The 12,500-nt window shown below is 45.6% G+C and overlaps 1 protein-coding gene across 1 annotated transcript in view; it reads right to left on the reverse strand.

The window, feature by feature from the left end:
• stk24b (serine/threonine kinase 24b (STE20 homolog, yeast)) overlaps positions 1–11,070 on the reverse strand; it is an 18,817-nt gene extending 7,747 nt beyond the window's left edge. Inside the window, exons 1-2 of the mRNA XM_012841379.3 lie at positions 10,197–11,070; positions 3,134–3,364 (exon numbers count right to left, since the gene is read on the reverse strand). Coding sequence (XP_012696833.2) covers positions 3,134–3,364; positions 10,197–10,238 — 273 coding nt within the window. The 5' untranslated portion in view covers positions 10,239–11,070. The remainder of the gene's footprint in view (positions 1–3,133; positions 3,365–10,196) is intronic.
• Positions 11,071–12,500: the final 1,430 nt, after the last annotated feature.

Below are 12,500 nucleotides of genomic sequence, written 5' to 3' on the forward strand. Positions count from 1 at the left end.
GGCCGTGGTGTGGGTGTTAGAGCTACGGCTAATCCAAGTTTAATTTGGGATTAACTGCAGTTGAGAGGGTGGGAAACAGAAAATCGGGTTACATAGTTCCTCTCTCACATGACACGCTTAAAAGTGGCTGTGTGTGTGTGTGTGTGTGTGTGTGTGCATGCATTTGCATGCGTGGTTTACTTCGAAATTCTTTCCAAACAGCCTACCAAATGAACACAGACTCTCAAGATACTCCATTATTTCACCATGGTCTGTCTCTCTCTTTCTTTCCTTCTCTCTTTCTTTCCTTCTCTCTTTCTTTCCTTCTCTCTTTCTCAGTCGCTCACTCTCTTAACTGCCATAGCCCCATAAGGACCATACCCCCACTGCCTGCTCTCTCAGTCTTTCTGTCTCATCCAAATGAATGATTCATTCTCTGACCTGCATACAGTCATAGCACAACCCCCCACCAGCTACCACCAGGAGTTCCTCGCAGCTACAACAGCCATCAGCCACAACACACTGACGCAAATCACACAAGCACTTATAGACACACACACACACACAAACACACTCACACGCACACACACACACGCGCACACTCACCCATACTTACTCATACTTACACGCGCCCACACACACACACACACAGACACACTCACTCATACTTACGTGCACACACACGCACCCATACTTACACATGCCCACACACACACACACACACACACACACACACACACAATCAAACAGAAAAAAATATCTCAGTTGTTCACTTTACAACCAATTTTTCCATTCACACTCCTCACTCCATCGCGGCACTCATGCATATTACAGCCAGCTCTCTCATGCTCTAAGAGCCAGACTTCCACTCGCTAGAGAATCCAGCCCTGAACAACAAGACAGAACACATGTGTGAACACTGTGTTTATGAGGGGAGTTTACGATCAAACGGGGTATTTAGTGTTCTGAAAAAAAGGACAAAACTTCCATTCCTTCCAGACACCACCCCGTCTCACCACAACCAACAGTAACCATAGTAACACGGAGGTTATGTGCGCGTCCAAGCATCTCATCACAACTGACGCTTTATTGAAAAGGAAACCACAAAAAAAAAAAAAAAAAAAAAAGATTCCAGCCCATCACTGCTGAAAAGGCTCAGTTTCTTCGTCATAACAGATCAGTTTTGTTCAAAGGAAATCCTCCGGCCGATAGCACAGAAGACAGCTGAGTCCCAAACAAAAACAAGCAAGCAAGGCAAAGACCAGGGTTCAGTCCTCCTTCGCTCTTAACCATGGCTGTGTTCTTATGCAGCCTACAGAGTAAGCCTGGATCAGAACATTCCCTCGATGTGGACTATGGATTACTGATCCTCACATCTGTGTGTGCGTGTGTGTGCGTGTGTGTGTGTGTATACACATGTGAGAGTATGCATGTGTGTGATTAGTGTGTGTTTACTGAGGCCTGATTGAAATGAATAAATGTATGTAATGAATGAGCATAGGGGTGTGCGTGCGTGCGTGCCGCGTGCGTGCCGCGTGCGTGCCGCGTGCGTGCCGCGTGCGTGCCGCGTGCGAACAGTCGGTGGGGCTACACCAAACAGTGCTGTACTGGTCTCTAAGGTCTGATGAAAATGAGAACTGAATTTGAGCACTAGCAGTGAGTTCTTATGTCCCCTGCCATACACAAATCTGCACAAGCAATTTCCGCAAATGTGTGTCTGTGTACAGAGATTTGTGAGGTGTGAGAGTAACCTGGAAAATCACAACGTGTATATCGGTCTGTGTCTGTCTATTTGTGTATCTGTGTATCTGTGTGTATGTATGTATGTATGTATGTATGTATGTATGTGTGTGTGTGTGTGTGTGTGTGTGTGTGTGTGTGTGTGTGTGTGTGTGTGTGTGTGTGTGTGTGTGTGTGTGTGTGTGTGTGTGTGTGTGATAACCCAGTTCTCGGCCTCTGCAAATGCCATTTGTAAACCACAGTGGTGCCGTGAGTGAAAAGCCGAGCGATCACCAACCCAAACTGAACATCAAAGGGATTAAAGAGAGACGCCAGGGTGGTGAGAACACACAGCTTCATTAAGCAGGACTAAGACAACGCCTCTGTGGAATACAGGAAGACTGTCGGGCGCACACACACACACAAATTTAGAGAGTGAGGCAAAGATAAGGCATACGATAAGCTCAGAGACTGTGGAAATAATTTCAGTGGGAGAGCTTTGAGTCTCATTATCCAAATGCTAGCTTTTGGTGTCGACAGGGGGTCAGCAATGTTGAGGACAAAGTGTGGAGCTGGTAATAGTTGAGCGTGTTTTTTTTTTTATCTCAAATTGTTTATCCTCATTTGACCAATTCATGTCTGGAAAAAAAAAATAGGAACATCTGGAGAGCAACACTGTATCTAACTGGAGCATGAAGTAACGGGAAGAAAACTTCAGAGCCATGTTGTACTGTGAGCCTCCAAGCACAGAACATTGATATCTGATCTAGCTTTATCTACTTCAAATTGTGCTTACTGGTGATGCCTGTTGGACAAATGTATTATATGGATCCATCTTGGGCAAAAGAACAAAAGTACAGAGAGATAGAGAACAAGTGATGTTATCTGAGATGTCCAGAGGGAATTAAAGGGTGCCTTAATTTCACAGAACAAAATATGGCTGAGCTTCCCCACTGAACACAAATGTGGAAAGTCATGTTACGGTTATCCAGCATGTGCGTGATTCTACATGTGAGTGTGTGTGTGTGTGTGTGTGTGTGTGTGTGTGTGTGTGAGAGAGAGTCAGAGAGAGAGCGCGCATACACTATGTCCCTGGTCATTATGTGTGAGTCACTAAGATGGAGAGCAGGAGATGACAGGTGTCAGAGAGATCAGTCCTCGCATATTAATTCAATTCAAATATTCAGGCCTGCCTTAAAATAGCCCATCTGAGTGTGCTGCACTGCAGGGCCGGAGCGCAAGGCAGAGGAGCCAAAAGAACAGATTTTTGGGGAGTGCTGCCTTGCTTCTGGAATAGTGAAGAACTCCGGTCAGACATCAACTCAATGAACTCAAAAAGCAATGAATCGGGTAAATAAATCATCGGTGTCCACAGCCGATGCGTGACGGTGTCTCGGCGTGGAGAGTGGCTCGATGGCGGGGTTGCCTCACTCACCTTCAGGTAGGAGCCGTAGTATTTGGTGACGAAGGGGCTGTCGCACTGGCTCAGTACGGTGATCTCCTGCTGGATGTCCTCAATCTCGTCCTCGGCCTCCTCCAGGTCGATGTTCTTGATGGCCACCACCTTCTGGGTGCGATTGTCGATGCCTTTGAAGACCTCGCCAAACGAGCCCTTCCCAATGCGCTCCAGCTTGGTGAACAGCTCCTCTGGGTCTGCCCTCAGACTCTGATGATGGGGGGGGAGAGAGAGAGAGAGGGGGGTGGAGAGAGGGAGAGGGAGAGAGAGAGAGAGAGAGAGAGAGAGAGAGAGAGATTAGATGATTGTAATGCATTAGTTAATGCCATCAGGCAGTCAATCTCCCAACTTGTGGTTGTGTGGGAACAGATGAACCTCCCAGAGACAAACCTTCGTCCCATGGTGAGCATTAACACTCTGTCTACCCTTTAGGATGTGTGACGGCTGTGGTCACAAAATCTGGGTGCTGTGGGTCGAACAACATTTTTGAAAATTCCTGTCCACAAAAGTTGTCTGTTGACTAGGTTCATATTGTATTTTTAGTTTTATGGGCAGTTTTTATAATTGGAAACTGCCCAAGATTGTTTCTTAGGATATGACAGTATGTACTGAGCGGGTCTGTAGACAGCCACACATCTGGAGAGGATTTGGGTCGCCAGCAACACTCAGGACACTGACCCCTTCAGAACTCCCAATGGTGATTTCAGAGAAGTAGAAATGGCTACACATTGCTCTCCACACAGCTAGCATCTTTACACAGGCTATGCTTCTACAGCTCGGATAGGCTAATTCAATGTTTTGAGTTTAACCTTTTCATTGGGTTTGGATTCTAGTTCAATTTTAAGGACACTTGGATGAACTCCAGGACTGTGGTTAATGGGTTTATGATTTTGTTCCCCTTCTTCTTTCGCCTGCCTGCCTACATTCAAGTCATCCATACCCCATCATTAGCCAGCATCGTTTACCAGATGCTTTTAGCCAAAGTGACTTACGGAGGAAAGTGGAGGCATGCATTTCATCAGCACACTGATGCATCATGGGAGTTGACCCTGTGACCTCAACATCGCTAGGGCCATGCCCAACCAGAACCACGCTAATGTCTAGCACTCTATCAGCCCAGGGGAATTATGGGAAGCTAAACTTGCTTTTCAAAACAGGGACGTCCCAAGAGTGGAGGCGCAATGAAAGACTTGCGAGAGTGAGGCTGGGCCAACACCGGGGATAAAACACTTGGGGGGGGGGGGGGGGGTGTAGAAAAAGGATGCAGCTCAGCAAGTGAAGCAACCAGCTCTAATTTCTCACACTGATAATTCAATACCTCGGGAACGTGTGAGGGTGGAATTTCAAGTTCACCATAATTCTACTATCGCGGAGCACTTCCGAGATGAACGATAGCAAGAACCGCCTGCAGAGACCCACTCCATAAATATCCCACCGCAGCTCAACGGCCTCGAGGAGGAAGTAAGGTACTCCCAACGTTACGTTATTAAAACAAGTTCAAAAGCCCAAACGGTTTTTGGGAGTGTGAAAAGGCAAGGCCGCTTCTTGACAAGAATGCTTAACAAACCATTTGGGGCCCAAAGAATATGACAGTGGAGACCACCTTTGAACTCTCTGCCTTCAGATGAATGGTCAGTGTCACTAATGTCTCACGGAGTGGATAATACACAGACTAGAATAAAGAAATATATGTGGAAATCTGTTGTGCTGAGTGTGTGTATGTGTATGTGTGTGTGTGTTGGGGGTTTGGAGAAGTCAGTGTGACAGATAGAGTGCAGCTGCAGAACCTATAGGGGCCTGATTGCCAATCTCTGGCCTGTCAACTGGAGATGAACTGAACCATCTCCCTCTCTATCTCTCTCTTTCCCCTACACACACACACACACTCACTCTCTCTCTTCCACACACACACACACACTCTCTCTCTCTCTCTCTCCCCGACACACACACACACACACACACACACACACACACACACACACACACACACACACACACACACACACACACACACACACACACACACACACACACACACACACACACACACACACACAAAATAACTGCCGGAAAGAGAAGGAGGGCAGACCATGAATATTTCACTTAAGGAGATTTATTATGGCTTGTCCCCTTCTCCAGCCATCACACTAACTATAAAAACCCAGGTGCTCCTTTTGGCCTTAACGCTCCACGCACTCTCAAGGGGAAGACTGACCTCTCCTGCACTGAAGCCAATGGGCCCTGACAGGTGGAGCAACCTAACTAATTCCACCAGAGGCTTGTTCTGGTCCTCTGGATGTGTGTCTCTGTGTGTGTGTGTGTGTGTGTGTGTGTGTGTGTCTGTGCGTGTGCGTGCGTGTGTGTGTGTGTGTGTCTGTGCGTGTGTGTGCGTGTGTGTGCGTGTGTGTGTCTGTGCGTGTGCGTGTGTGTGTGTGTGTCTGTGCGTGTGTCTGTCTGTCTGTCTGTCTGTGTGTGTGTTTGTGTTTGTCTGTGCGTGTGTGTTTGTGTGTCTGTGTGTTTGAAATCATGTGAGCCACATGAGGTCTGATGGTTGGAGAAGAGAAGGAATTGCCTAAAAACAGATATGTACTTACATACACAGACACACAAATGTACACACACACACACACACACACACACACACACACACACACATATATATATATATGAAAGAAAAACACATCAGTGTGCAGTGTGTGACTCTAAAAAAGGAATGGTAGACTGCAGCACTCGCTGGAGTTGCACTGAAAGCCATTTCACCCGTTTTGTGCTGGCTGTGAAAGTGCCTGTAAGGAAGTTCTGTCAGGTGCAAGCAGGGCGAATGGAATGACTTCTATCAGCACTTCAGTTCTTATGCGATCGCCGATCCTGACAAAAACAGTCGCGAGGGCGAGCCAGGTCCTGCTGACTGTGGCTCTGTTATGATTCACTTGTTTTTCCGTGTGTAGTGGATCCGTGGAAAGGCGAAAAAAAAGAAAATCTGAATCTGGCCACTGGTAAGGCTCCTGATCCAAGGTACACTGAGACACTGGTGCATGGTCAGGGCACTCTTAGCCTCAACTCAATGAAACAGACCTACACATTCAATTCAATTCAATTCAATTCTATTTTATTTATATAGCGCCAAAACAATAAAACTGTGTCAAGACGCTACACATCCAGTCAGTGAGCAAAGGCGTTCCCTGAACTCTGAAGTAGACTCTGTCCTTTAGGGATGGGCATTCGATTAAATTGTCTTAATCGATCGTCGGGAGAATTAACGATCGATTTTCGATTAATCATTAATATTTTTATATTAAAATTCACTATTTATAGGCTATATTAAAATGCAGTGAAAATAGAAAAAACACAGCGTGTTTCCTCATTGAGATATTTATTACAAGATGAACAACTCTTGCGGCAGTTAAACTTACAAGATGGACAACTCTTGTGGCAGTTAAACGGGATCCGTTCAATGGTTACACTTGAAAATATGCGCTGCTGTAGCTACTCTTAAGCAGCGGAGCCGACAGCTAGAAGCCGGTGCTCATAAACACAACTGACCTTCGTTTTTTTTTTCTCTCTAACTAATTAATCTCACATTTTGAAATTCATTCATCTAGATTCATCGTGATTAAAAGTTTGTTTTCTTCTAAAGACTAAATCTTATAAATTAACGAGTAATCACTTCAGACAGCGTGTATTTTAGACACTGTTGTTTAATTGTATTTTTTTCGTGATCTCTCGCCATCAGCCAAGGAATGTATGCGAGACACAATGGTGCCCCTCGACGGTAAATCGTAAGAATTGTCCCCTGAAGCAATTCGAATCACCTCAGTCAGCCCACCGTCTTCAACTATGTTGATGGGCCGACAGTCACCCGCAACCTAAACTGCTACAGCGTTGGTAACCTTTTCACGGACTGGTCTAGTTAATTTCCTAGAGAAGTCGTGGTTGGCGACCATCTAACCTGGGACTGCTTTCTGTCGGGTGCTTTGCATTAAGGTGATAACTTAAACACGAGCTGCTTCTGTGATAGCTACATTCAGCTTGACAAATGCTACATACAACTTTAGTTTTGTCGATTGTTCTGTCATTTTGCCTCTTAAACAGAAACTTTCCGCCCAACAATCCCTCAGCTCTCTCCATCTTCAACTACCGTCTCGGTCTCTTCAATCTAACTGACTGCAGACAAGGGGCGGTTTCGTGCCATGGGTCAACGCGCACCGGAAGTAAACAAAGTTGCGTTAACTGCGTTCAAATATTTGATTGCATTAATCTCCGCCACAATAATCTCATAGAATAACGCGTTAACTTTGACAGCCCTAAAATAAATAAATTACACGCACACTTCGCAACAGAACATGTTTTAATCGATGAAAAAATTATTTCATCGAGGAAATTCTTAATGATCAATTAATCGATCGTCGATTAATTATGCCCATCCCTACTGTCCTTGGAGCAGTAGCTCCGGCACACTACTATGATTTTATCAACCCTCCTGACCTTCTAAATGTCTGACTAGCTGGGTTGCCACCGATCTCTGGATCCTCCCTGTGAGAATTCCTCCGCTGGGAATCATGAGAGAATCCCCAGAGGGTTTCCCAACGAAAAATTTTAGAAATTCCCTCCAGAATCCTTCAAACACTGAAGTTCAGTACTCTGTTTATTCAACCTGAACAGTAGAAATGTGACCATCTGTGAGTCATTTGGGGATGTGACCACAGAGGTGCCACTATGGCTGCATCTCTGACACACACGACCTCCTAGTCGGCTGCCCCGAAGCCATCACCAGTCACAAGGCAATGGCGTGAACTGAGAGACGCGACCGACTGACCCAGTTTCCTTATGGCGGCGTTGGATGGATGGATGCATCTAAATGCACGCCTCGCTTTCTCTGCCTCTCGCTTCCTCCCCCATCGCCCGTACGGCTCTAATGCTCCCCTACGCACATTCGCTCGCTCTCCCCGTGTCTGCACTTTGAGACAGACGGCGGAGCGAGAGGCTGTCTGTTGAAATCAAAAGGGTTGACCTAACATGGCTCTTACACGCAGCCTATTAGGTGCAACCATGGGTTGGTGTGGTTTCTGCTCCAGCGAGCAAAGAGCAGACTTCACTAGGTCGCAGCCTATGGAGCGACTGTTCTACAAGAAAGACTGTGTTTCTCCCCCCCAATGCCTTGCTGCTGCCTCTTTCGCCTGAAGTCATGCTGTTTGTGTAAAATAAATACAACATGAGCTCCTGGAAGACACAAGCGTCAATGCACCCTTCCCCATTTGTGGCGCCAACCTCCAACTATGTAAAGCGCATATTCTAAATGCACGTCAAACCCAATCAAACCAATATTTGCACGTACCGACACAACCCAGGAAGCAACTAATTCACCCTTGTGGGACTTGCCCATGAAAAACAGCTCCATGATGTTTTGACCTCAACTAAATCCTAAATCAAAACATATAAGGGTGGTGATGCAATATGCAGAGTGCGTGTTGGGTCTTGCGGAGCTGGTTTGTGTGAATTGAAGAGCTCTCATAGCGAGGGGGCCAAGATGAGAAGCTTGTTAGCGGCTAATTAGGTTGGATGGCAGGGATGTCGGCAGTAAGAGCAAAGACCTGCACACTCAGCTCCCGTGGGGTAAATCTCCTTAATGACACCCTGAACAATCAATACGGCTAGATGGGAAAGGCAAAGTGCTGTAGTCTATTGGGGCTTTCATCATTCGCACAGAGATAGACTTTATGAGATTTTGCACGTTGGATGAAAATCTGTGGTGGATTGGAAGAAAATGAATGAGAACACAACATTCTGACAGGCAACTGCTACAAGAAAATGTCTGAATAATCCAATTCCAGTGTTTAATTTACCTTCACGGTAACACTACGTTGGTATGGAATGTCAGCCACAGCATATTTGTGCTTGATGTCTACTGGCAAACAGTAAGCGCTGAAAACTCATTAGATCCCAGCTAGTCTGCTGATGTTTGTGTCCCAACGTTAAACCTCGGCTCGCTGGAGATTTAAGTAGCGGCCAAAGCCCTTTCTGCGCCCGTAGCGCCAGCTTGGCCTCCCCCCAGCGCATTGCCTCTTTCCAGGCATGGCTCAGCTCTCGCTCTCTCCCTGCCTGAGCTTTCACACCCAAAGTATTTAAATCCCCAGCAACAGGAGGATGCACGTGCGGGCATGCACACACACATACACACACGCACACGCACACACAGCACTTGTTTGGATTCTCCAATTCAAATTCCACAAGCGCATGGTCATCTGGGGGAGGACCCCAAACCATGCCTTCAACAGAGGCACACAAGGGAGATCAGCTGTGACTTGCTGCTGCTGCTGCTGCTGCTGCTGCTGCTTCTGGTGAAAGGGGTCACTCTAGGGTATCCTCTACTCTCAGAGTGACTTGACAAGGTTTTCATGTCCTGAATGAAGAGATATGGACAGATGGGGCCATAAAGAAGAACTGACTGATGCTAAGTTGAAAATTGACACTAATCTACTGATGCATGGAGAGGGCCGTTCCAGACCGAATGAGCAGGCCTCCTCCAGATGCACTTCAAGTACAAGTAGCATTATAATAAATAAAGATTGACAGGTCATTTACACTGTGAAAGGCTTATGTTTCAATGGAAAGCTGGATCAATGGTAATAAAACAGAAACACTATACAGGGTAAGGGTATTTTCATCCTTTAACAATATTTGAATATTATCTATACAATGTGATTTCAGTCCAACAATACAGGAGAATATGCTGACATAACGGTGTGCTACTGGTCTGTTTGCCTTTCACAAAATGTTTAGAATAATCTTGATGTAATGAGTTAACATTATTGAATGCCAACTGGCCCCTGCGCTTGTTGTACACTTACAGGATGTTCAACTCTTTTTTGGACTTCCTACTGACCTTCGTCTGCTCATGTCGAAGACTACGTTACAGATTTGATAGGTAGCATATCACATGATACTTACACGATACAAATTAATACACAGGACAAATACAAAAGTATGAAGAGTTTCACACACAATGTGATGTAACGTTAGCTTGTTAGGCTTGCTGTCTTACCTGCATCCCCGGCAAACTGCCTTGAACCGGGGAGTGAGCCATGACGTCGGGGAACTTTAACAACTGAGAACGTCTGCTCTGAACTGCTTAATATACAAGAGTGAAGAATTCCAAAGGTCTCCGAGGTCCGCAGATTTCCGTGCTGTGTGTACGAATGGTCCTTGGCTAACTCAGCTAACGTTAGTCAACGCTGTTTACAAACATCAACCTGGTCCGAACTCCGGTAGTCAGCAAAATGCCTCATCGGAGCACTGCACTTCGGGCTTCTTTTCTGTACTAACCATGCAAACAAACTTGTTTCAAACCCAGTCCGAGCGAGATATGCTGAGATACTAATTATTCAAATTATCAGCACCAGACGCCGTTCTCCCGATGCAAGCATGTATCCACAGCAGACCGTTCTTTTGTCCGCACTCATAATCTTTTTACAAGTGCATTGGCTTTACCAACGTAGCTAGCTGACAAACGTTAGCTAGCTAGCTACGTCCGCTAGGGAGCTATGTTTGGAAGCTAGCTAGCTAGCTGGCAAGCTAAATTGTCAGCAGAGTTGCTTGGCTGTGATCCTTGCGCCAAAGGATTTCCCCAACAGAACACAGTACCGGGTACATTTGCACCGCGACTCTCCACCGCTGTACGGCCAAAATAGATTCAGTTGGCCTGCACTCTACGACTTCACGATTATGAGCTACCAAAACAAGCGTACTGCCATTGGTCGCAACTAATAAGAATGTGTTGTCATCCTCATTTCGCTGCTTTGCTCTCCGCCATCTTGTCAACGCTGTCACTCGGGCATCAGGGCGGATCCGGACGCGGCATAGCACGCCTCGCACTGCAGGGGGAGCAACTGGTTCAGAAAACGGGGAGGAAAATTCTAGTGAATCCCTATTGCTAATGAGGCTATTGATGCAGGCCTTTTTTGCACTCCATATTTATTTGCTCAAAATCTATCAACTCGATGTAAGAAGATCGTATTGTGTTACACAATTTTTTTTTTTACACAAAAGGCCATTTATTTTGTATTATCCCCCATAGACCTTAATGTAGGCGAATCCACATTCTACTGACAACACCATCTTCGAAAATAATCTTTTGAATGGTTCAATAGCAGGCTTTTGCAATGCATGCCATAACCTAATTAGGCCAGGTACCATAGGAACTATAAGAGTGTGCGGGGCCTTGCACAGACATTTGGTGGGGGGGGGGGGGGGGGCAGGTGCTTAAATTAAAAAAGGGCACCCCATACTGACAGTTAGTTATAAACATATGAATAACGTTACCTACAGTAGCACATCGTTAACATTTATTTATTTGTTTGCTTGTTTGTTTAATGGTGTAACTGACAAAGGAACGAGCAGTGTTCACTCGTTTTCATTGACGAGGCTATTTTTCGACAGACTACCTTGTTTGTTGTTAAGCTGTGCTATTGTCTAAGTTAAGATACTTGACCCTTTGCAGGCTGCATCGAGATGTTTTAATAGTGGTTCAGTTAACTTTCACAACACTGACTAACGGTGCCGAAGCACTGGCTGTCACCAATGAATACAAGTCAGACGTGGGTGTTGCTCCGCAGGGTGCTCGACTTGCCTGCGTCTACAGCGGTTGCTGGGAAGTCGAGGAAGAATGGGTAGGGGCTGGTGCCGTCTCGCAGAGTTAGGCTAGAACTCAAATCAAGTTGTCGAGCATATGTTACAGCACGCTTTTAATTCGAAAATGAAATATAAAATCAGATTTAGAAGAAAATGCTCAGCAAACAGGGCACTTATCAACTAGAGGGGGGAAAGGGCAGGTGCTTTTAAACCCCACCTGGAGTCTTTCTGTGCACGTGTGTGTGTTTGGTGATTTGTAATGTTATGTCATTTTAGTTAGGCCTAAATTCAGCTCTCATTTTTTTTTATATTACAGAACAAACGATGGATTATATTTACTCCTCTAAAATACCTTTAGTAAGGACTGTCAAAATTCAGGTGAATAGCCTACTCTTCTACAACGCTAGATGGCGCCCTAGCATAAGTTACACACCACCCAAACTGAATGGATGGGGCCCTAAATGCAGGCAGCACAGTTTCAGTACTAAATTGAGCCCACTGCACACTGTGCTTCTGTGTATATTTGTTTGTGTGTATTATGTGATGATAGGAGGGGATGGAGATTAGGCTATGCCTTTTATTTGTTATTTAAGTGTAAGGATGGAATATGCACTATATCAGTGTCAGAGGGCCAACTGGGAAGGACAAACCAATCTAACAAGTGTGTCATACAGCGACTTATCTCCCACTTTACATTAACTGTCCTTAAAGAAAAGTA

The sequence above is a fragment of the Clupea harengus genome, chromosome 16, assembly GCF_900700415.2.
Source record: "Clupea harengus chromosome 16, Ch_v2.0.2, whole genome shotgun sequence".
Taxonomy (NCBI): Eukaryota; Metazoa; Chordata; class Actinopteri; order Clupeiformes; family Clupeidae; genus Clupea; species Clupea harengus.